General features: G+C 35.5%; 3 protein-coding genes across 3 annotated transcripts; all 3 read right to left on the bottom strand.

Annotated features, from left to right (window-relative positions):
• Nucleotides 1–3,851: 3,851 nt before the first annotated feature.
• On the bottom strand, nucleotides 3,852–4,649 carry LOC126721192 (eukaryotic translation initiation factor 1A). The gene has a single exon (XM_050424220.1). It carries the CDS (start codon nucleotides 4,487–4,489, stop codon nucleotides 4,052–4,054), a length of 438 nt encoding a protein of 145 aa, XP_050280177.1. The 5' UTR covers nucleotides 4,490–4,649; the 3' UTR covers nucleotides 3,852–4,051.
• Nucleotides 4,650–6,558: 1,909 nt separating this feature from the next.
• On the bottom strand, nucleotides 6,559–12,393 carry LOC126721189 (BTB/POZ domain-containing protein POB1-like). Its single transcript, XM_050424217.1, has 6 exons — nucleotides 11,996–12,393; nucleotides 9,704–9,829; nucleotides 9,087–9,208; nucleotides 8,944–9,007; nucleotides 8,520–8,799; nucleotides 6,559–7,682 (listed from the first exon to the last, which is right to left on the bottom strand). Exons 1-6 carry the CDS (start codon nucleotides 12,267–12,269, stop codon nucleotides 6,869–6,871), a joined length of 1,680 nt encoding a protein of 559 aa, XP_050280174.1. The 5' UTR covers nucleotides 12,270–12,393; the 3' UTR covers nucleotides 6,559–6,868.
• Nucleotides 12,394–17,477: 5,084 nt separating this feature from the next.
• LOC126721188 (14 kDa zinc-binding protein) lies at nucleotides 17,478–23,648 on the bottom strand. Its single transcript, XM_050424216.1, has 5 exons — nucleotides 23,380–23,648; nucleotides 23,068–23,125; nucleotides 22,513–22,602; nucleotides 17,910–18,027; nucleotides 17,478–17,791 (listed from the first exon to the last, which is right to left on the bottom strand). The coding sequence occupies exons 1-5, from the start codon at nucleotides 23,523–23,525 to the stop codon at nucleotides 17,724–17,726; spliced, it is 480 nt and encodes a 159-aa protein (XP_050280173.1). The 5' UTR covers nucleotides 23,526–23,648; the 3' UTR covers nucleotides 17,478–17,723.
• Between the last annotated feature and the right edge of the window lie 583 nt (nucleotides 23,649–24,231).

Here is a 24,231-nt window from a genome sequence, read left to right as displayed (position 1 = left end):
GACCTGTATGGGACAAAATTCAAACCACCCAATGCATATTGAGAAGGTTCCAATATTTTTCTTAATTCAATCCCAAAAGTTCTCCATCCTTGTTGTAATTTTTCGACAGGAATAATGACAGTACGCCACAACCCACCTACCTTAAGCTCTATCACTTATAAGTACTGCCCAAACGAGTTAGACCCCTGTTGCAAAGTGTAGGTAGTATCACCTTCCCTGAAAGTGAAAAATTGCTTAAGATTAACCCCAACCATGGTGTGTTCCAAATTCCGCATTATCCAAAGAGCTGCACTTTTGCCCATGAAAACCGATTGCATGTAGTATTTTCCCCGTTCAAAAATCTTAAGGAAGAAAAAATTCCCTCCTTCCTCAACCACCAACTGAAACAACTTAGGTTCAATAAAGAAACTTCGAAATCCACCCATACTGATCCTAGGAGATGTAACTAAAACAGGATTTTTGGCTAATTCGGGGTAGCCGGGCCTCCAAAGAACCTTTTTCTTTGAAGTCCAAAGTTAGTGTTGCATGTTCCTTACCCTCTAAATTCTCACTATAGAGAATAGCTCAAAACATTCTGCCTACTAAATGTAGGTTACAAGAGTTGGGACAAGAACTTGATGCCAAATGCCCTTTATGCAAATGTGGGGAGGAATCTAGTTTGCATAAGAATGCGTAGTGGTGAAAGCTTTGTGGTTTGGGGGAAGATGGAGCTTATAAATCGGCTACTGGCCTACTGTGTCAATCTTGCAACTAGTGCATGGGGTTGTCGAGCCATCTACTGCTCTGATTCCTAATGAGATCCCTGCAGTTCAGTTCCAGACCATGAAATCAATTATTTGGGAACAAATTTGGAGCATCAGTAACAAAGTAATGTTTCAGCAGGCTGAAGTCAATATCAATGTCATGCTAGCTGTGATAGACAAGAAATTTCAGGAGCATATTGCAATTTCAGATCAACAGAAGACGGGTAAATAACTCAGTGGCAAGCACCTCCCTTGGCTATTTCACGATTAATTGTGATGCTGTAGTAAGAAGAAATTGTGGGAGATATGTAGTTGCTGCTGGCACTAAACTGGAAGTCAAAACCTCAGTAAATTTACCTGACGCAAAGACCACAAGATGGGCAATGTCAATGGCTCAATTGCTGAAGTTAAGAAAGCTAAAAGGGGGGAGAGACTCAAAGAGATGCTTTGATGCACTCTGCAAAGCCACAACCAGGGAATATGATCCTATAGAACCTTGGGAACTGAGAATTGTGCTAGAGGATATTCTGGAAATGGCAAAAGAGATGGACCAAGTAAAATTCAAATGGCAGGAAGAGAGGCCAATGAAGCTGCCCATGTTTTAGCAAACCAGGGTTTGGTTAATAACTAGAATGGTTTTGTTGATGTACTGTGACTACTGTTGTTACCTGATCAGTTTCTGCATGTGATCGGGAAGGATGCTACTGAATGTGATGTTGCCTCGTTATATAATTGAATCTTGTTTCTTTGTCAATATATATACAAATAAATTTTAATATCCATCACTGAAAACTGAGAAATGAAAAACACTTAGACCATCTACTATCTTATCTGGGAAGACAAACTATGATCCAAAATCAATCAGCGTCCAAATATATACCCAAAGGTCCCAAACATCCATGTCTGCACCCACCCAAAGTCAAAAATTACTTGTTGAAAATATATACATACTCTTCAACCCAAAACGTGGAGACACCAAACTAGGCTAGGTCCAAGAATTTCTTGAAAAAGCTTACGATCTATCACAAGAATGGGGCAACATCCCTGCAAAAATTGGTTGAGATCCAAATAGCAAACCCCAGGTGCAACATCGCAATGAATTAATTATCAAACAATATCTCATTAGACAAACAATGCAAAATTTATATATATATATATATATATATAATCTTATTTTTGATATATGAGTAACTAATTCATGCTTCAGACTCAGCCCTAGCTTCCTCAACTTAGCATCCAATCTAGAACCCATGAACTTTCACCGATGAACTGCTGGCAACCCAACTTGAATAAGGAAAATTTCGAAGGACTAGACCTCCACCTCCACCTCCACCTCCACCTCCACCAGCTGAAACCAAAGTCAAGCTGTGCCTATGATGGTTGTGCTGCAGAAGAGGACAAGGTGGGAAAGCCATAGAATCTGACAAGGGCGGATTAGTAGAAATGGGTTTTGTAATGGATTTTAAATTGGGGCAGAGATGAGGAAATTTTAGATAAAGTTTGAGAGAGGTGGAGGTGAATGAAATGGAGAAAGGGACAAAAATTAATTTGGTTGAGGGTTTGAACTTTGACAGAAGAAAGAGGGAGAAACCAGGAATTTTCTATGTGTAACTCACCTGTCTCAAATTCTGTCTAAAACTGCCCCATGAGCTTTGAAATTTCCTTTCATGATTCACCCAAACAAGGAATTTTATTTGACACGAACTTAAATTCTGTCCGGTATCCAAATTCTGCTTACAAATCTCCTCTACCCAATCACACCATTATTAATTCTCTCATAATTCTTTAAAACAATTTTTACACATTCAGTTCCACAACACAAAAAACACAGCAAAACAAGCAGCATATGTGCTACAGACCTCTATTAAACCACAGGTTCCATCATTCCCTTAAGAGTAGAAATTGCCAAGAATTCATGGAATTCCTCTACCAGACCTATTATTCAAAGAATCAAAGGGCACCAACCTAAACAGACTCTGATTCAGCTCATCTCTCTCTGCACCACCACTGCTTTGCTTTATAATCTTACACTCAAAATTCTTGTTAGTTCTTATCAGAAAGTAGTCAACATTCTTCCAACTTTAATCAACATGTTTCTCCTAGGAAGTGCTATGACCATAGTCCACCAAAACCTTTCTAATTTTTCGGTAGAGATAGATGAAATGAAGTCTGTCTTTTATATTGAACTGGTGCATGGGAATGGATATTCCATAGGGTATAGTTTGAAGCCAGATTTTTTTCTTTTCCTTCTTTAAGAGCAGAAAATACTTGGAGAAAACCAAAAGAGAACCTCCCACTTTAGAGTGATGAAAGTTAAATTTTTCTACAAGATTGTTAAAGAGTGAATATCAGAAGAAAACACGCATAGTACCTTTTTTTCCCTGTAAGTAGAAAACATACATAGTACTTCCAACAGCGTAGATGCCATCCTAATGAACAAGCAACTTATTCTAACTTCTCAGCACCATATGACCATATCTCAAGAGAGTGGCTTGGAATTCTAAATTTATTTGGAAAATTGTAACTCTGAGGCATGTTGCTTAAGAAGGAGTGAAACAAACAATACTCAAGAGATCACAGAATCAAAATGTGAAAATCCTGCAAGTTAAGTCAATGGCAGTGGCTGATTACATGATGCACAATACGATAAGAAGAACAAAATGTGATATAAATTCAACTCCAATGGCAGAAACATTTATAAACAAACAGACTCACCTGTAAACCAACCAGGAAGGGTTACCACAAATAGTTAATAACACAAACAAGTTATCAGTTAGTTGCTAAGACTTCAGCCTTTTAACCTAGCCATTCAAATTCCACTAATTATGGCTAAATTGCAAGAGCAAATGACTGAATAAGTAACCTTACTGCCTTTGAGGCTCAATTGCACAAGACTTAAATGAGTTTCATTGACTGCCACTACTAACAACCAATTAGCAATTGCAATTTGAGTATTATCAGAAACCAAAACAACAGCCAAGAGCCTTGTAGCTCAACTCAACTAGCACTTCCTAGTATTTCCAACCAAATCGTCCAGGATTCAAATCCCCCCTTCCCCAATTATCGAATAATCAACAAAAAATCAAATCAAATCAAATCAACAAACAATTAATCGAAACGATTTCTTTTATATAAAAAAAACAAGTAATTAAAAATAGAACCAAACAGCACAGGCTCCAAATTATTATAAGGGTCTATAACATGACACATAAAAAGGTTACAACATATGATGATGATATGATCATACAACAGCAGCAGAAATGATCAAAACCAAAAAATAAAGACGAACCCAGATGAGAATAAAAATCTCAGATCTTGTCAATATCTTCATCCTCAAACTCAACATAATCATCGCCAGCAGCTTCGTCTTCCTCATCCAAGCCGCCAGCAATACCTTCGTTCAACCTAGTGGTCTCAGGCAATTCACCATAGGCTTTCAAGAGCCTAGCCTCATCAGGCATGTACTTGAGGATAACATCGGCCTTGTCATCCTGGTAATCCCTGAGACCAACGAGGATGATGTCCCCAGCAGCGATCCAAACCTTCTTGTGCATCTTTCCTCGGATGTGGCAGAGGCGCTTGGAACCGTCGATGCACATGGCCTCACATCGACCGTTGCCTAACATGCGGAGCACTTGGGCGTATTCTTGTCCGTCTTCCTTGAACACCAGCTCGCGCTTCTCGTCATCTGCCTCGTTCTTTCCTCTCTTCCTGTTCTTTCCTCCCTTTCCCTTGTTCTTCGGCATACCTTTTCTTCTTCTTCTTCTTCTTCTTTGCTTCTTGTTGTTGTTGTTGTTGGTGTTGTGTTGTTGCGTTGGAATGAAGTTGATTTTACTAGTTGGGTTGCGTTGTGTTGTGTGAGGTGATGGAATTTGAGGCTGCTTGCTTTTGTCCACTGCCGGTTTTACCCTTGCTTCTCTGCCTTCCTGCCTGCCTGTCTTCCACTATGACTGCGGTTTTATTTATAAAATCTCGCCCAAATTTATATATTTTAATTTTTTTTATGAGAATATATTTTAATTGGTTACTTTTTAATAAATTAAATTCTGAAATTTTAAAATCAGAATTCATGAGTTTTATAATATTTTCACAACAAATTATATGTGTTAAATTGTTATTTATTTTTTTAAAAAAAATTATTAAATCTACCACTTAAATTACTTTTCTGTTAACTCATAACAGCCACTTACAATTTGTTGTGAAAGTATTATATATATAGATAGAGATATATGTAACATTTTTCTTTTAGAATATAAGAAATAAAATTCTATAATTTCAAAAGTAATTACAATGTGCTAATTTTTAGAAAAAAAAATGTATCAAATGTTTGTGATATATATTTAATTAGAGAGTGTGAGATATATTTAATTAGAGAGTGTATTCTAATTTTTAAGAAAAATGCTTCTCTAACATTTTTTTTTTTTTGTTTTAAATTTTGTTGAATTATAATTTTAACCTTTTTTTTTTATGAATAAAGATAGATTAGGCGTATTTTTAAAAATTTTTGAAATCATCTCAATTTAGATTTTAATTTGATTTTTTTTTCCTAAACTTTGACTTTTAATATATATATATATATATAGATTTATAATTTTTGAATTAAAAATAAATAAATAAACTATGACTTTCAAAAACGTTACAAATATTTTCTCTTATTTCTCTCTCTCTCTTTTTTAATCATTCCATTTAAAAAGGGTTGATTTTAGAGTTTAATATAGGTTTATAGTTTGATTTTTAATTTTGTAGAATCTTAAGATTTAATTTGTTATTCTTGAAAATATCAAATATGGTTTTTTTTTTATAGATTTTAAAGTTTATTTATTACATTTATAATATATAAACTTAAGTGATTTTTTTTTTTGGGTAAAAAGACGGGATTTATTTATTAAATAAGAGTATATCAGTTTTTTCCTAGAGCCAACCTGGACGGTTAGATACAAAAGTGAGAGAATTTCAAACGAAGTTTTCCTCTTTTTTTTTTTTTTGTAGACTTTGCTGGAGGGTTACGTGCTATTGGCGATGATGTACAGGTGTAGGGTTCAAAAGGGTTGCCAAAAAAAAAAGAACGCTAGTAGATTGTTGGACAAAAATGAAAAATGGTCTTTCCTTGACTTGTCAAAAGCTTTTAAGCGCTGCGTCAGGACATTGATTGCTGGGTGTATCAGCACCTACCAGTGATCAAACTCGTTTTAGAGACACACAAATTCATATCTTGCTTAGTGTTTTTAACTTTTAAAATTGATTATTATTATTATTATTATTATTATTATTATTTTTTAAGAAATTGATTGTAACATCTTGTATTTCTTTAAAATTGACGAAAATTATAAGATTAAAAAAAGTTGTGATCTATTAGAGTATAGACTAATATTGCTTATGTGAAATATGTATTCCTAATTTCTAACAAAGATTATCATATCCCCCCCCCAAAAAAAAAAAAAAACACTTCCACAAGCTAACGTTCAGTTTTATCCTATTTTGCTTTTCCCTGATGTATACGAGAATTTGGATTCCTATTTCCAACTCTCCCAGAGATTGACAATTGATTTCCAAATTTACGTCATGAAATCTCAAAAAAAATTATTCCCTCTAATGAATAAAGAGAAGTTGCAAGTTGCAAGCACAACACTACACTTTACCCTCCCACTATACTTTTATCAAATATTCTTTCCTTTCATTTAATATTTCTCTATCGACAAGAAAGATCCTCATCCTATTTCTGAACTCCTCACTTGCATAAATTGATTCTGGTACCTCAAAAATCGACAGAGATATACACTATTGCTTGCTCTTCAATCTAGATAGAAGACATAAATTGAGGTGAAAATATCACATTATCTCAAACAGTTCTACAATGAAAGAAACATTGATGCTGCTACCTACTCAAACCCATTTACATTTTTTCCCCTTCTGAGCACAAGTAGGTCCTGAACAAAAGGAATATTACTAATCATCATTCAACCTCAGTGCTAACCAAAGTATCTAGTGCATTGTGCCTGGATATTACAAGTTTTGTCCCTTTGAAGTTAAGAGAAAAAGGGCAAGGGAGAAACAAAACAAAGGTTAGAGCCACCAACCAGAGCAGCAAATTAGCAATGTTCCGGAAAAATGGAATGGAAGAGGAGTCAGTGCCTGATGGTAAGCTCAGCTCTGAGATGGAGGACGCCGTTTATGAAGTAAAGACTATCCTCAGCCATGAAGGAAGTCCATGGTATAGCAAATAAGTTTCGGTAGCCAACTGCCTTGCCCCCAGTGAATGTGTAGTTGCCTTTGTATTTGCTAACAAACTCCTCCGTTGGCTTTGATCTTGCTGCAAATTCATAGTCCACTGCAAAAGTCACTGATCCCTTCTCCTGCATCCCCAAAAACAGCCCAAAACAGTGGAATGAGCTCTGCTGGTCCATATTGCAATGTGCTGACAGGAAGAATCCTTGGCCACCCAAATGGAATGCCTGAGAATACACACGTCCAGAGGGGAACAAATTTGCACACTCCTCGCGCTTTAGGTCCAGGTACACCACACACTGCTGCCGGGGAAGTTCAAATTCTACCACCTTAACAGGGCGATATTTGTAGGCCCGCTCCACAAAGCGACGATTCAAGGTGGCGGACTCCTCTGCAGCTAAAACGCGTTGCCGGTGTGGGGCCTCAGCCTTGAAAAAAAGGGCCTCAAGCACAAGTTTGGATGCAATCTCATGATCAAAGTCATTACAGGTTAAGACCTTTTTAAGCTTCCGGCAGGTCATGTAAGGGAACCGAATGAAGCGTGCAAGGCGTGCGCCTAGGACATCCCGCCGCTCCTCCAGTTTTGAGTACTGAGCCCTAGCCCATTTCAACACAAAATCATATACAGCATCCTCAGATGGCACCTGGAGATCGTCACTGGACAATATCGCCTCTACTCCAGCAAGAGGCAAGGCCATCACCTCTTCTTGGAACCTGGTAAAAGTGCCGAAACCCAAACATGAGTTGCCTCCCAGAAGGCAAATCGCATTTTATTTAAAACAATGATTAAGAAAACAACGACAAGAACAATAGCAGTAATTCATTAAGAAATAACAAAAAAAAACTGGTTTGACAACAATTGTGCTCATTTAATCATGATGCCATCGACACATTGTTCATGCCTGTTTTACCAAGCTCAAAAATATAGGTGTAAAGAAATTGCTAGGTCAACATATAAAATGCTTGGAGAAGTTTATGCCTTTATGGGATAGCCACAAACAACAAATCTTGGAATTTTGTTCATGGAAAGATGAAGTGTAATGACACTAACTGACTAACAAGAAAATAAGAGTGAAATCGCATGATGGGTTAATAAAAGAAAAACAGATGAAAAAGATGTTTGGAACTTCTTTAATATGTTTGGAAAATCTTTAATAGGTCTTACTAACATTATTCTTCATTTGATAAAACTCATTCACCATAATCATAATAAATAATTCAATGATAAAGGTGAAGAAGAAAACGACTAACATGACAGCAGTATCATATTCTGAAGTAAGACAAAAAATAATACAAATTTACTAACGTGACAGCAATATCATATTCTGAAGTAAGACAAAAAAAATACAAATCTTACGCCAACACCAAAGAAAATTGCTAAGCACAAAAGGCATATATATGCAAGGGTAAAGTATGATCCAGTTTTAATTGTTCATATCAACCAAACCCCCCACCCCACAAAACAAAAACAAAAAAGGGAAATATAAGAAAGAGAAGACATGGAAAAGTAATGAAGATCCAGTCATATAGTGCAAGTAAATTGGAACTTACTTAGTGATGTCCTTATAGCGGCTAGCAAGGTACTGCTTTGCTGTGTCAGTCAATGGTTGGACAGCATCAGCCATTAAGACACTTGAAGGAAGCTCCAGATAGAGCAAAGCAGACTCAGGCGTCATGGGCATAGTGCGCAACAGTCGGCTACAGTACCTCATGCATGAAGCAACCTCAAACTTGTCAGCAGCCATCAGAACATCCAGCAAAGCAGGAGCAGTAGTAACAGACACAGTATTACTGTACATAAAATTTAGGAGCTCCATGAGAGCAGCTTCCTCTGTGCAACGGGAAAAGAAGCATGATTGTAATTTGACTTTGACATGCACAACAATAAGTTAATAGTTTTCACAAAGGTAAAGGATAATAGTAAAAAATGGGAAGCTTATGATATATATATATATATATATATTTTTTTTTATACCAGAGGCATTGATGCGTAGGGTTACATGTCGCTGCTCTGACTCCCTCATCCCATTTGAGAATAACTACAATAAATAAGAAGGAAATTAAAAGACCATCTAACAACTATCACAGGTAAACATATGTAAAACACCTTATAGTAACCTTATAGAAGAATGGACTTTTGGCTGCCAAAATAGGAGAGCTGATATGCAATGTTTTAACTCTCACAACAGTAGAACAATCCATGCTCCAGTTTGAATCATTGCTATTTGCAGCTTCATCACCTACAAAAATAAGAAGCCCGATTAAACACATACACCACCACAAAAAAAGTTAAAAAAATGAACTTAGTGGAAGAACAATATTCTATAGCTGCAAGAAGAACAATATTTTATACATGTCAGTCCTCTTTGCCTCTTCCTTCTAGTTAATGTTCAGATGATATTAAATTTGCTGAGTTGCTGAAGTTCTAATTAGATAGGTCACACTTTTTTTTTAGTGGTAAGTTACTTTTTTTATAAGAAAACTACTACACTCTTTTTTAGTGGTAAGTTACACGTGCACCTTATGGGTCTTGAACCCACTACTTCCCTCTCAACCTAGAACTTATAAGGGGAGGAGGTGCGAGTTGACATACAGCTCATTGGCCTAAATTTTGAAGGACTAAGATCAAGCAAAACATTTTAGTGAATTCAGATAAAAAATATTTTAAATTTAAAAAAAAAAAAAAAAAAAAACACAAGATTAAGATGGAAGGACCATATAAAATTGTTTCAAACCTGAAGGTGATTCTTCAATCATTGCAACTGCTTCCTCATCAGGATTTTCACAGCCCCCACAATCGTCCATATCGGGCTGGTTACCGTTCAAAATTTGCTCCTCAGCACATGAAGTGAGATCCACAACTGCAAAAAAACATTAAATATTAATTAACATGAATAGGGCAAGACATCACATCACAAACATAAACATAGACGCCAATCACAATGAAACAAACAAAAAGTACAAGCATGCATGCTAATAGACAGACCCACCAATCAAAATTCAGGATTCCAGTCTACCAATGACAGAAAACTGTTATGAAGCAGCTATTACTACCAATGTAGTCAAAGGCAAAAGGCAACTTTAAGGTGCCAAGACCTTGCATTGCTCAAGGCATGAGACGTCAAAAAGGTGCACACACAAGGGAAACAAAGGGCTGCATTCTAAGTATAGTTTTTATACATATAATGAACTTCAATCGTAAATACATCTAAAGTTTTTCTTTTGATAAGTTCCAGCACAATAAAATTAAACGTATATGTCACTAAAACAAATATACGGCAATAGCACTTTTTAGTTGCAGAGAAACTGAATGACACCAAAAGAACATAACCATGGTTCCTAGATAATGAGAGGTCAACTCTCAAGTATTTCCAGCACAATCATATGGCTCAAAAAGCCAACTTTCTCATCTTCACAGGAATCCTACAATAAAAGATATAGGGAAACAATTATCTCGTACCGTTTTGACCCCTCATTACTGCAATTCCCTAAGAAACAAAAGAGTTGAAATCAAAAAACCCCCAACAGTTGGGATTAAGACTTGGTTGAGTCACTGTTATCCATCTACTCCTCAAATATTAATTTCAACAAAAAATGGCCCACATGGTTGCATTGAAAGTGATGGCGAAAGAAAAGCATTAATTTTTCTTTGATTTCTTATCAGTTGAGTTGAGTTTTTCTTCATCTCTAATTAAACATGGTCTTCATTTCCAATAAACAACACAACAATGACTGACCAACTGACTCGCTAACTAAACATCTTTTCTTATGCTCAACTTTATCCCACGCCAAGAGACCTAGTCAATCAAATGAAGATTTTATTTTATAACCTCATTGAAGCTTTAAAATAACATTTTACGCTCTTTTTTTTTTTTTTTTCTTTACCTTTTCCTTGATTTTCTCATAACGTACGTATATCACAAGAAAATAAAAAAGAAAAGCTTAAGCTTCATGACTGCCAATAACTAAGAGTTCATTTTTTCCCTACATTTCCCATGAACTAAACAGAACCTTGGAAAATTGAATTAAAATCTCTTAGCTTCATAACAATATCTAAGACTTCATTTTCATTTATTTTCCCCAACTTCCTCACAAACCAAACAGAACTTCTCATCAAGCAGATAAACACCTAGGTAATCAAACAACCTTTTAAGCAAACAAACAGACTCATAGAACTAACTCAAAGTTTAACCTAATCCAAATTCTAATTTCCCGATTTCCTCCCAAAAACACCAACCATTAAACTCTGAAATATCTTCTCGGAAACCAAACAGAAACTTGATGAGTTACTCTTACCGTCTACTCCTCAAATATTAATCTTAACCAGAGACAGTCCATATGGGTTGCATTGAAAGTGATGGTAAAAACACACATTAAATTTCTCTTCAATTTCATATTGTCTTTAGAATTATAAGACTACATTCACCACCTGAGTTGAGTATTTTTCATCTCCACCAAAACACGTTCTTCGTTTCCAAGAACCAAAACAACATTGACCTATGGACTGACCGACCAACTTGATATCTAGGATTTTTTCTAATGCTCAACTTTCTTCAACACCACGAGAACTACTCAATCAAATGAAGACTTTTTTACTTTTATAACATCATATAAGCTTTAAAACAAGATCTTGCACCATTTTTTTTTTTTTTTTTTTTTTTTTTTTTAATTTAACTTGTTACTAGATTTTCCCATTAAGTTAGCAACTACAAAATTTCTCATAAACCAAACAGGACCCTTGAAAATCGGATTAAAATCTTTTAGCTTTATAACAACATCAAACACTTCATTTTCATTTATTTTCCCAAACTTTCTCACAAACCGAACAGAACTTCTCCTCACCCAGACCGATACCTAGCTAATCAAACAATCTTTTAAGCAAAGAAACAAATACTCATAGAACTAACTTGAACTTTAGTCTAAACTCTGAAATACAGTTTTTCCCTAATTTTCTCAAAACTTTCTCGGCAACCAAACAGAAAAACTCGAAAAAATGAAAAGTAAAAAAAAAAAAAAAAAACTGTTACCAGTATCTTTCTTGATATCCTCACGCCTCCGCTTCCGATGGCGAGCCCAATCGGCGATACTGTTACAGATACTTGTACAACCTTCGTTATCGGCGCGGTTCTCGAGCGGGTCGCCCATAATCTCGATCCGGAGCTGCCGGTCCGAGAAGTTACTATCGTTGAAAGCGAACGCGAAATCAGCATCTGTAGAAGCCGATACACTACCTCTGGTGAACTCCGATTCCATCCCCGTTCTCGGGTCAAACAGATCCGTACCCGTATCCAAGTTCCTCATCCCCCCCCCGTCTCTCTCTCTGACAAAGAACAAACAACAAAGAGAAAAAGAGAGCGTGTTCTGTTGCGTTGTGTTGTGCTAGTAATGAAGAGACTGGATGACTCTCGTGTTTTTATTTTTATTTTTATTTTTTTGAGAACTAGTGGTAAGTTAAGTTAAGTTACATTCTGTTCAGAAAGGGAAGGTATTGGCGTGTATAAGTATTTATGTATATAAATATGTATTTTACTTGGATTTCAATTTAGTGAGGTAACCAAAAACAGAAATATCTTGTATATCCATCTTGACTGAAAAGGAATGGTTATCTTTTTTTTTTTCTTTTTCTTTTTCTTTTTTGTCTTTAACAAAAAAGAAATCTTCTTTTTATGGTTGAAGACTTCAAGTTTCATATTAGTATTCACTCCTATTTAACTACAAATTACTACTTTAATACGCCTTCTTTCTTTTAGTTCTTTTGAATAAGGATTTCTACAAAACTAGCCGGTTGTTAACAACTGAAAAATGACATGATTTTTGTTATTTTAAGGAAAAACAAAATGATGGGATTAACCAAATAATTAAAGACATTTAGTTTTTTTTTTTTTTTTCCTTCTAGAATAAAATAATTATAATAACCAAAAAAAAAAAAAAAAGAACATTCCATTTTCAATGTCTCTATATTAGAAACACTAGAAAGTCATCTATTATTAAAATCACTAGAAAGTTTTTATGTATAAAATGTCAACTTTTCACTAAAATGGTTGGTGCAAGAGTCAGAGTTCAAGCCTCCAGAAGGAAATTTTACACACATATACACTTATATTAGGGTAGGGTAGAAATTCTATCTTGTAAAAAAAAAAAAAAAAAAAAAAAAAAAAAACCTAAAGTGGTAAATAATAAGTTCTTCCTAAATTCTAATCTAAAATCGACGCAAAGCAGGCCTCTAAAACCATTCTAACCCCATGATTTTACATGAGGCTACGTGTTTGGCCCAGCTAACGCTCCTGGCCACACATTATCCACACTTGTGCCTATAGACACGCTGATAACAAATTATATAAACTTCTTGTTCCCCATTAAGAGAAAAATACTTTTAATTATTTTTAACCTGATTAATTTACGAATTTCAGTTATCTTAACCGATAAATGTTATAATCGTTGAAAAAAAAAATCTATGGATATCCCTAAATTATGTATACTTCTATATTCTATTATTCATCATGAGGAAAAAAAAATTTAATATTTTCTACTTTCTAAATTTACAGATTTCAGTTAGTCCAACATATAAAACTTATAATCATTCACAGCCACACATTGACCACACTTGTGCCAATGGACATGCTGGGAAAAAAATTATATAATCTTTTGCATCTTGTTCCCCATTAGGAGAAAAAAAAATACTTTTAATTATTTTTAACCTAATTAATTTACGGATTTCAGTTATCTCAAATGATTGATAAATTTTATAATCAGTTGAAAAAAGAGATATGTGGATATCACGAAATTATGTACACTTTTGTATTCTAAAATACTTTTAATATTTTTAATTTTTAAATTAATGAGTTCCAGTCACCTCAATTGATAAAATTTATAATCGTTAAAAAGAAAGATTTGTAATTCAAATCTCGTTTACACAAAAAATTAATTGGTGTCTTAATCTAATAATAAAGAGTAATCGTTATAAAACAAATGTCATAAGTTTAATTTTATGTGTCTATAATTCATCAAAAAATTCTATGTATCTATAAAAAAAATTACATAATAGAACTATTTTTCTAAAGGTTTTTTCTTCCTGTTAATTATACTTTTTTTTTTATCAGTGTGAATTATACTTTATGAGACCAAAACAAAGTCAAGAGAACTAGCAAAAGTCTGAAGGAAGCAACACGGCATTAAGTTCCCGCATTACTTAGTCATGTAGAATACATGATAAATCTTTGCTTTTAGCGAGTATTTTACTTTCTAAAATCTCATACCTTTCAGGACGCTAAAACAACCTGACAAAACACGGTTTTGACTGGGCATTCGAAGAAGAATAGATGGTAAGGTTTTTTGATTAGTTGGCGCCTAACTTAGTCTGTTTATTAGCAAACTAGTTCACCTTGTGGACGCCCCAAAAAAATGATAAAAGGCTTGTTGTGGACTTTTATTGTTTGGTTTATCACACATTGGGTCATTGTTGACGTAACTCTTTGTATGTACGTGTTTTTTGGATGAGGTGTGTGTGTCTTTTTTTATTTTTAGAAGTCATCACCAAGCATTGGTTTTGTATTAGGTCATATCATAACCCTAACTCTTAACCTCTGAAGGTTTTCAATTAGCTCGTGTATCAAAGTTGAGGTTAGAACTTTCTAGTTTACAAGTTTTATAGACTCCTTAGCAACCGCATCAGTCAATGGAAAATTTTTATCTATTTTGCGCGCACGCGCACACACACATACACAAAAAAAAAAAAACTACTTCTATTTTACACACCCATTTTTACAAAACATCCACATCAATTTATCTATTCTATACATTTATTCAATAGAATATTCATTCATTTACAATTTTTTGTTATTTCCTCACTCCCCTCTCTCTCACACACCCAACACTACCCAACCACACCCACCATCAACCCACTCAACCACCATCAGTGAGAACATCCACCATCATCAAGCAACTAGCATCCACCATCATCAACCCACCCAGCCACCATCATCACCCACCCAACCACCATCATCAAGGAAAGCCAAATACCCGAAACCCCATTCAACCCAAAGGAAAGCCAAATCAACCCCATTCAACCCAAAACCCACTGATCAAACAACGAGAAACAAAGGAAAGCGATTAGCAATCAGAGAGACTTCAGCGAGAGATTGGAGTGATCAGAGATCAACGATCGGTGTTAGTGGATATATTAAATGGCAACGAGAGATCAATGGCAATGGTGATCAGCGATCGCTGGAAGATAGGGGAAGATTATGAGATAAGAGAAAGAGAGAGCTGAGAGGGTTAACGGTTTTGGCGTTCTGATTTGATCAAATGAGAAAAAGAGAGAGTGAGGTGAGAGTGAGAGGCACCAAAGATAAGGAGAGAGAAAAAAAAATACTAAAATATTAAATGCAAAGCTACAATAACCGTGCATATGTACATGGTTACTGTAACACTTTTGTATATATGCACAATTTTGCAAGCACTGATGTGGGTGTTTTGTTGAGTAAAATGTATAAAATTAACCACTTTTTATATTTTGCACAATTTTGCATTCTTTGATGCGGTTGTTCTAACAGTGGGTAATAAGCTTCACATGCTCTAACCAATTTAACGTAAAGTGTTGGGATCAAGTTAAGGTAACTACCGTGAATCCAATGTTCCATGCCTACACCAAGCACATCAAGTTGGACTTTCATTTGCTCGTAAAATGTTTGTTGTTGGTGCCCATACGACCTCCTATGGTGCTTCTCACTCTCAAGTTGCAAACAATTTCAACAGTGTATTCTCCAAAGACTTCTTTCATGCATTACAGGTCAAGCTTGAGTCCTACTCCTACCGTCACTGCCCTTCAGCTTGAGGGGAAGTCACAAGGAAAGCTCTTAACTTTCCCTTGTCAGCCATATATTTCACATGGACAATAAGTCTTGGTTTAGGAACGAAATTGCATCCCGAATATTGTGAAGATTATGACTCTCTGGAATGAAATTCCTATATAAGCGACTCCGAATCATATGTAATCCCACTATCATTTGCTATGTTTGTAACTCTACCTGGACGTCCATATAAGCATTTTTCATCATTTGCTAAAACCTAGACCAATAATTTCTTCAGAATAATGGTATAATACCACATTCAAGTTATTAGACATCATGTTGGAGTTTAAATCGAACAAAAAGTTTATTATGTGCACGCCAATTTTCAGTGAGACTTTTGCAAACGGGTTAAACTTCAAGGAGTTCAGTCAATTTGAAATATCTCCTTTTCAGGCTGTGTTTGTTTTTGGGTGAAAATCACTTCCGGAAATCATTTTCATTTGACCATAAAAAAGAAGCTTTGACCACGAAAATTCATTTTCGTACCTATTTTCACTTCAAATGGTTTCCACACAGAGAGAGAGAGAGAGAGAGAGAGAAAAGAGGGAGCCTAGATCACGCCTTCGACGTCGCTGGCGAACCCCGAGCTCCAGTTCGACGATCGCACGCACCAGATCGCACCGATCTCGTCAATCGCAGCACCACGCTGATCGCACCGTGCCGCTCGATCTCGCGAGCTCTAGTCCGACAATCACACGCACCAGATCGCACCGGTCTCATCGATCGCAGCATCGCGCCAATCGCACCGCGCCATTCGATCTCGCCACTTGATCTCGCCTTCGATCTCGCCTCCGCGCGATCTCACCTTCAACCCACCGATCTCTCTCTCTCTATGATTTTGATTTCTGTGTGATTTTGATTTTTATTGTTGTTGTGGTGGTGTGGTAGTGGTGTTTTGATGGTTGTGGATTTTGATTGCCGTAGTTTGCTGTCGTGGGTTGAATTGGAGTTTCGGTGGTGTGTGGTGTTAGGATTTGGCTGTGATTTGTTCTGTGAATTGGAATTTGGTTGTGATTTTGAAATTTTCTGTAATAAAATTTGTTTAGATGTTGAGAAAATAGCTGAGAAAATGTGAAAAATTTGTAGGAAAATAGCATTTTCAGAATAGAACCAAACACATGAAAATATTTTCTACAACAATTTTCATAATGCAACCAAACACTTGAAAATATTTTCCTTTCCGGAAATGAAATAAATATTTTCTGGAAAATATTTTATGGGAACCAAACACAGCTTCAGTCTCAATTCCTTATCTCATTCTGCCAGTAGACACTAGCCAGTCATTGAAAGGGCTTTCATCATATTACTAAGTTGGTAAAGACATGGCTTGGATCAAGATTTCTCTCAAGACATCATATTACACGTATCTTAGGGAAGGTGAGTGCATATGGAGGACACCTAGGTTAGGCCCAAATGCTGAAATTCACAAAGTATTTCCCAGCATACTGCACTGATCTCTGAATATTTAGAACATATCACCAACTGTTAAGTACTATTCCAACACGACCTAACAGCAAAAGTTAATGAGTAGCTGGTTGGATCAAGATGTCTCTCAAAACATCAGATTGCACATCATCATATTACACATACATACACATACATATGTTAGGTGCATGCATATGGAGGAAATCTAAATTAGGCCAAAACCAGCAAGCCGAAATTCACAAAGTATTTCCCAGCATACCATACTGATCTAATTATTTAGAACTCATCCCAAAATGTTAAGTACTGCTCCAAAAAGACACATGGAATAACACAGCAAAAGTCTGAGTAGCTACAAACCAGCTGATTGCTGTAATCCGTACATGCATTGTTTGCTTATTGATAGTTACCAATGAGAGGATACAAGGCACATCATTACTACCGACGACAACTTATTGACCATCATGGCCCAAATAACTCCATCTTAGCCAGGGGGCCAGTTCATTTGTCGTCCCCCAAGAAGGTGGATGTGAATGTGATAAACCGATTGACCTGCAATTTATTTTTGAGAAAATAATTAACTGAATTCTTGGAAAATTAGAAATCAATAAATAAATAAATAAATGTTTTGATTAATTTCAAGCAATGACAATTGTGAAAGAACACCAACATCCACTTGGCCCATCATTAATCACAATCCTGAAGCCATCATCCAGACCCTCCTGCTTGGCAACAACCTTGGCAGTATAGAGAAGGCGGCCAAGAATCTCACAGTGCCTCTCCTCAGCCTGGTAAACAAAGGCCCATTCATTAAAATAGAACAATGTCAAAATAAGCAAGATAAGCATTAGTAAGACCTGCCTATATATTTCTCAAATACTACGTGAATATATACAGGGGCAAAGATCAGGTCCACCAGTGCACTGGACCTGTTAAAATGATGACACATCGCCAAACATGGACACGTCACATCCTAACAAGTCCAATGCATAGGAGCACTAGATCCGAGCCAAGTCCTATATACAGACCATAGAGCAATCAAGATCACCTTAATGGGCAAGGAAAAACCAAATGCTCAACCAAAACCATACTAGTTAAAGGTAAGACTCCAGTTTTCATTATATCCATGGCATATCCCTACCTGGAATGCTGCAAAATTTCAATTATATAAATTCCAAGTGGAAAAAAGGCTTTAATGGATATTTTTGAGCCTACTTATTAAAATGGAAAGGTGCTAGCAAGGAGAAGCTAAAGGTTGACAAATAGTGAATTCAGGCAAATTTCTAAAATTCTAAAGGCATCCGTTTCTACAACTCTACCCTGTCTTCTAATAGAATTTTTCTTCTACAAATAATAAAAAAATTACCAATCTATTCAAATTCCACAACTTGTTTATCTTCCTGATTTTGACACTTTATAATAATACAACTTTTGCAGACATAAAAAATCAAAATTAAAAAAATCCTAGGATATTGGTTTATGGCCATTTATGTGTCATTTATTGGGAATTGGAGTCCTTGATGACTTTCATGGCTACCATTTATGATTCAGAAATTAGGAAGATTGGAGAGGATAAGATGTTCTGGAAACCAGATAAGAAAAAGGGCTTCAAACGATACTGATACTGCTACTACTAATCATCTTTTCCCTTGGAAAATAATTTGAAAGATCCTTGTGAGAGTAGCTTTCTTTGTATGGGTAATATTTTGACTATTGACAACTTAAGGATGAGAAAGTTAAAGATCATTTTTTTTGATAGGTAAGAAAAAATATTATTGAAAATGGATTAGCAAGAAAAATACATAGGGTTCATGATAGTGAACAAAGTGTAAAAAGAAAGCAAAAAGTAACAAACAGTCGCTAAGCTATTCTAAGAAACAAAAGAAAATCCATAAGTGCAGAACAATTTGAGAGACCCCAACACCAAGACCAATCAAAGAGGGTTCATTAGCATAAATCTAACAACTGAGCCAGAGATTTCCTAGTATCCTCAAAAGAACACCGATTCCATTCAGTCTACATTAAACAGCCTAGAACCAAATATGTACAAATGTAATGGTAAATCTATTGACCACCTTTTGCTACATTGCCCATTGTTTCAGATTTTCGGTTTGTTTGGAGTTTTCAGAATGATGCCAAAATCTTTAGTTGAGCTTCTAGCTTTCTGGCAAGGTCACTTTGGTCGTCATTGAAATGGTCACATTTGGACGATTATCCCATATTGTTTGTTATGGTGCATGTTGAGGAAAAGGAATAGCAGAAGTTTTGAGGATACCAAGCATTCTATGTCTAATTTCAGGTTATTCTTTTTTCCGAACTTTATTGGATTGGATGACTGCCTTTAGGAATCTTTCTTTCTTTTCTATTGTTGATTTATTAGATTTATGCAATTTTAGATATATACATTTTTATTACTTATTAAAAAAAAAAAAACGTGTCATTTACAATAATGATATTGATCATATAAAAATATCCATTATTAAGCAGTGATACATTCAGAAGAACATTAACTCCTAATTATACCGGTTTTAAGTAGGAAAAATGTCCTAGGAACTATAGATGATAACAAAAGTCCCATATTAGTCAGTGCCTCCAATGACCAATTTTGGATTGCACGGAAATTAACCAGTAGGTCCAGTACCAATAAATGGTGCAACTTTAAACAGTAAAATATTTCATCTTCCGAGCTATTATTTTGCTCTTTCAGTCCTGCTTTAAGCAATTTATAGAAGGGTAAAAAAAAAGAACTAGCTGATTGAAGTAAATTCCCCCAACATCTGAAACCAACATAGCCTTACAATATCAAATTTTCAATAGTTTATAATTGCTTCAAGTAATAAAGAATTTTATTAATAGAGGCCAAATTATAGTTTGCATAAAAAAGTAGTCACCAAAAGTGTTCACACTCCTCATGAAACCGCTGCAACCACTTACCCAATAAGGTTTCGTTAAACGTGATAATCTTCCTCTTTCTTAGCCCCCCCATATTTAATTGGAGAACATATTGTATCCCAATCTACCAGATGCAATTTAAATTCCCCACCTCCCCCACCCCACTAAAAGTTCAATTGAAACTTCTCCATTCTATTAGTAATATGGGTAAGGATAATCAACAGAGAGAAAAATAATAGGAAGACTAAATAGCTTTGATAGGAAGACCATATAGCATGCTCTTAAGTAGTGTAATGTGACCCCCATTAGAAAAATATATCATTTTCCACCCAGCCAGTGTTTCTCCATCCTTTCAACTACATTCCATGCCAAATTCACTTCATAAAAAGAACCCAAGGGCATGCCAAATAAGTGATCAGTAAGGAACCCACATTACAACATAGCAATGCAGTTGACTCTCCCATATTATCAACCACCCCCTACTAGAACTAATGGGCTTTTGCTCAGCTTAACCCTCAACCCCGTGATAGCTCCAAAACAGAAATGTAATCATAGAATTTATAAGAGGTCAAAAAAAATCACAAAAAAAAATGATGTCATATGCAAACAATGGGTGAGACACTAACAAAGCATCAAATTATCCTCTATCTGCTCTGAACACCTCCAAATAACTACGCTCCACAACTCTTGAAGCATACTGCTAAGTACCTCCATAACAAAAATGAACATCAAAGGAGACAAAGGATTGTCTTGTCTGCCAATGAGCTCTAGCGCAACTGTCACTTCCTCCACTTGCAAGTGCTAGGTGTAGAGTGAGGTCATGGGTTCAAGACCCACCAAGTGTGTTTGTGTGTAACTTACAAATAAAAATAAATAAATAAGATAAAGAATTATCTTGCCTCAACCCCCTAGATCTAGAAGTATAAGAAATGGACTTCAAAACCACACCCACAAAAGGTCATCCATCTCATTATTTTCCAAAATGGAACTTTTGCCCTTCAAGTCTAATCTTGAGTCATCACATGCCTCAATAATTCATTGCACCTTGCCCTTTATTTGCTTCATTTTCTGGAGGCCCGACTTTCCCCCAATAAACCTTTCAGCCAAATAATCCAGAGCATTTACGTGTGAGTTTTTTTTTTTTTTTTTTTTAATTGGTTATTTAGTTGTGAGATAAATGGAACATAGAAAGGGGGATTTTTTTTTTCCCATTGTGATTTCCCCACCTCATAATTTGGCTCATGAAAAACTCCTTGATATTTTAAATGAAGTCCTTTCCTTATATGTAAAAACTTTCACTGCTAAACCAAATCAAGTGAATCAACTGCTTCCACCTCTAATGTGACACACCTCGTTGCCACCAAAGAGGCCTCCATTGGAAATTGAGCACCAATTCTCATGAATAAAATGGATTCAAGCTGCAGAAACCAAATCTTCCCATCCTTTTCTGTCCCTCCCTTCCAACATGCACACCACAGGCCTTTGAGAGACACTGTGAAACTCCCCTAGTTCTAGATTCATGCCATTCTTATTCCCACAGCAGGACGACTAAATAGCCCAATACCCATCCTGAAATTTTTTTTTCCATTGACAAACTATACCCATCCTAAAAATGTCTAAAGGACAATTCATTTGTCAGATGCTTCTTCACTTTATTACTCCGAGTCACATCCACTTTGCACCCTCCAAGCCTGTCCCTACGACCCTATAACCCGGTTTGAATATACGTCACATATATTAAAGAGGTCCATTCCCCTACCTTCACAACGGAATCCAAATGTTTTGGATCAGATTCTTAGTAACACACAAACTCCCTTGGTATTTCAAGGAGGTTTCTAATATTATTGAAAAGAGACTACATCGTGAAAATAAACACGAAGTAGCCTAAAGAATTACAATGGGATAATATCTACATATGAGTTGAGTATATAAAGGTGTGAATAGAGTTACTATCAGTAAGACTTGATACAAAAGAACACTCATAAAGAGAACTAATGAAGAATGCTTGTATTTGAGAAGACGTGCACTCCAAATCATCAAAAATACGCCGATTTCGGGAGAAGGTTGTGGGAGCTTGGGATATATCGGTTGGTTAGGGAGGGGTGGGGGTGGATTCTGATGTAGGTCAATAGGAGGAGGTGATGGAAGTTAAGGGATGGGAGCCAATGCAGTTGAGGGATCATCAATTGCATCATTCCCAGAATTTTGCAATTGCCAGTTTTAAAAAGGATTTATTGGTAAAGTGACTAGTTTTTTTTTTTTTCTTTTTTCTTTTTGACGTTTGAACCAAACTACAAATTTTGAGACAACCAAAATGGAAACATCGGCTACAAATGTGTGTGTGTGTGTGAGAGAGAGATATAGAGAGATAGAGAAAGTACCTTAGATAGTCCGCTCAACCCATCCTTAACTTTAGGAATAATTAATATGTGTGTGGGAGCTTGGGGAGATATGTCTCTAAAAGCAAGGACCTGCCGGGAATAGAGACAATATGGGAAAGATTAATTGGTATTTCCATACTGCCAGTGCCATAATACCAAGAAATATATATATATATATATATATATATATAGATATCATAAAGAGAGAGATAGTTGTTTAAACTCTAGGTGTAAGCATGTTTCATTAACCCATCCTATAAGCAATAATAAGAATGCAGGCATTCAGAAAAGTAATCTGAAAACTGTTGAATGCCGGTGATGACATAGAACCTGACCAAGGCCAGGGCAGTGTATCAGGTAATCTAGTAGTGGGGATTGAACCCAGGACCGCTAGGAGTAGAAGGCACCTTGACAGGTTTTGAAACAAATTTCTTTAATTCAGAAGCAATTTTAAAAAAAAAAATTTGTTCTAGACTAGTTATGTAGAATGTGAAGAATCCAATGTGTATGAATGAATGACAGAAAGGCTTAGACTTAGACTTAGTTTAGTAGTACCTCATCATCCTCATAAACCACCTTAGATGGAATTTCCTTACTAATGATTTTGTCAAATCTGCAAATTAAAGATCCCCATATCAATATTATGTTATAAAATAAAAATAAAATTCAGATAAAACAATATTGAGTCCCAAAACCCACTACAATCAAGAACAATAATAGAAATATGAATTTTTTTATTGCCCTAATAATAATAGATCAATCCCCTTACACCAGTATCTAAACAAAAACGTAAGAAAAAAAAAATCAGAATAATATTGTATTTGTATTATGTTCACGGCAGGAAAATAATAAAAATATATACAATACATGGTAGGAGAATCAGAAGGAACAGCTGCAAGAGCGGCTTCTTTCTCTGAAGCCATTGGATCTGAAGACAAATGAGAGTTTAAGACACCAATCCGACTGAGCCTAATTCTTTCCTTTTTTATATCTATACTATTACTTTCTTTCATTCATCACCATCACAATTTACAATACCCTTCTCTCTCAAATTTCTCTCTTTTTACGCTACCCAACCCAACTATCGGGAATGGAGACTACTGGGTATGGGCGTATGGCATTGGTACCCACCCAAAAATCTTAGCCGTATATTACTTTAATTGTTTCAATCCGGACCCTTTTTTTTTTTTTTTTTTTTTTTTTTTTTTTTTTAATTTTTAATTTTATTTATTCTTTGGTTGGGAGGTATTTTAGTATTGACAAGGTAGGTCTTGTGTAAGAATTGGTTTTTATTTTATTTTATTTTTTCTTGATTTTGGGTTAATTTGTTTGGGTATTTTGTGTGATATGTTTGCTAGTTTCATGTGATGATTTGAGAACAAAGATCCAAGCACTGAAATTATAAGTCAAAACTAGATGTCCTCCAAAATCTTCTTAAAATTAACATTATGTATGATTAAGCATACATAAATATTCACCATTTGAAACTCTTTTTCATGCATGATTAAACATTCTGTAATGTCATTCTTTTCTATTAGGATGATAATCATGCCTAGGAGTGTTGATTTGCCTACTTTGACTGGTGTGTCTGCATGTTATTATTGTGGTGTGTAATGCAGAGTCTCACTCTATCAATTACAAGTTTAGAGTTTTTGGGCTCCTATTGTATGCTCATTTTATTTTGAATAAAATTCTTGAATTATTAAAAAAAATCTTTGT

Source organism: Quercus robur, chromosome 4, assembly GCF_932294415.1.
Source record: "Quercus robur chromosome 4, dhQueRobu3.1, whole genome shotgun sequence".
NCBI classification, from domain to species: Eukaryota; Viridiplantae; Streptophyta; class Magnoliopsida; order Fagales; family Fagaceae; genus Quercus; species Quercus robur.
Note: the sequence above shows the minus strand (reverse complement) of the source record. Positions and strands in the feature narration are given on the sequence as shown.

Excerpts from the sequence above, each read along its gene's own strand:
- LOC126721192 (XM_050424220.1), bottom strand. The coding sequence starts at position 4,489 with ATGCCGAAGAACAAGGGAAAGGGAGGAAAGAACAGGAAGAGAGGAAAG.
- LOC126721189 (XM_050424217.1), bottom strand. The coding sequence starts at position 12,269 with ATGAGGAACTTGGATACGGGTACGGATCTGTTTGACCCGAGAACGGGG. Across the intron at positions 9,209-9,703 it reads GATTGAAGAATCACCTTCAG|GTGATGAAGCTGCAAATAGC; the intron begins GTTTGAAACAAT and ends TTATTTTTGTAG. Across the intron at positions 8,800-8,943 it reads CCTACGCATCAATGCCTCTG|AGGAAGCTGCTCTCATGGAG; the intron begins GTATAAAAAAAA and ends CCCGTTGCACAG.
- LOC126721188 (XM_050424216.1), bottom strand. The coding sequence starts at position 23,525 with ATGAAAGAAAGTAATAGTATAGATATAAAAAAGGAAAGAATTAGGCTC. Across the intron at positions 23,126-23,379 it reads CCTTCTGATTCTCCTACCAT|ATTTGACAAAATCATTAGTA; the intron begins GTATTGTATATA and ends TTTAATTTGCAG. Across the intron at positions 22,603-23,067 it reads TGGTTTATGAGGATGATGAG|GTCCTTGCTTTTAGAGACAT; the intron begins GTACTACTAAAC and ends TATTCCCGGCAG.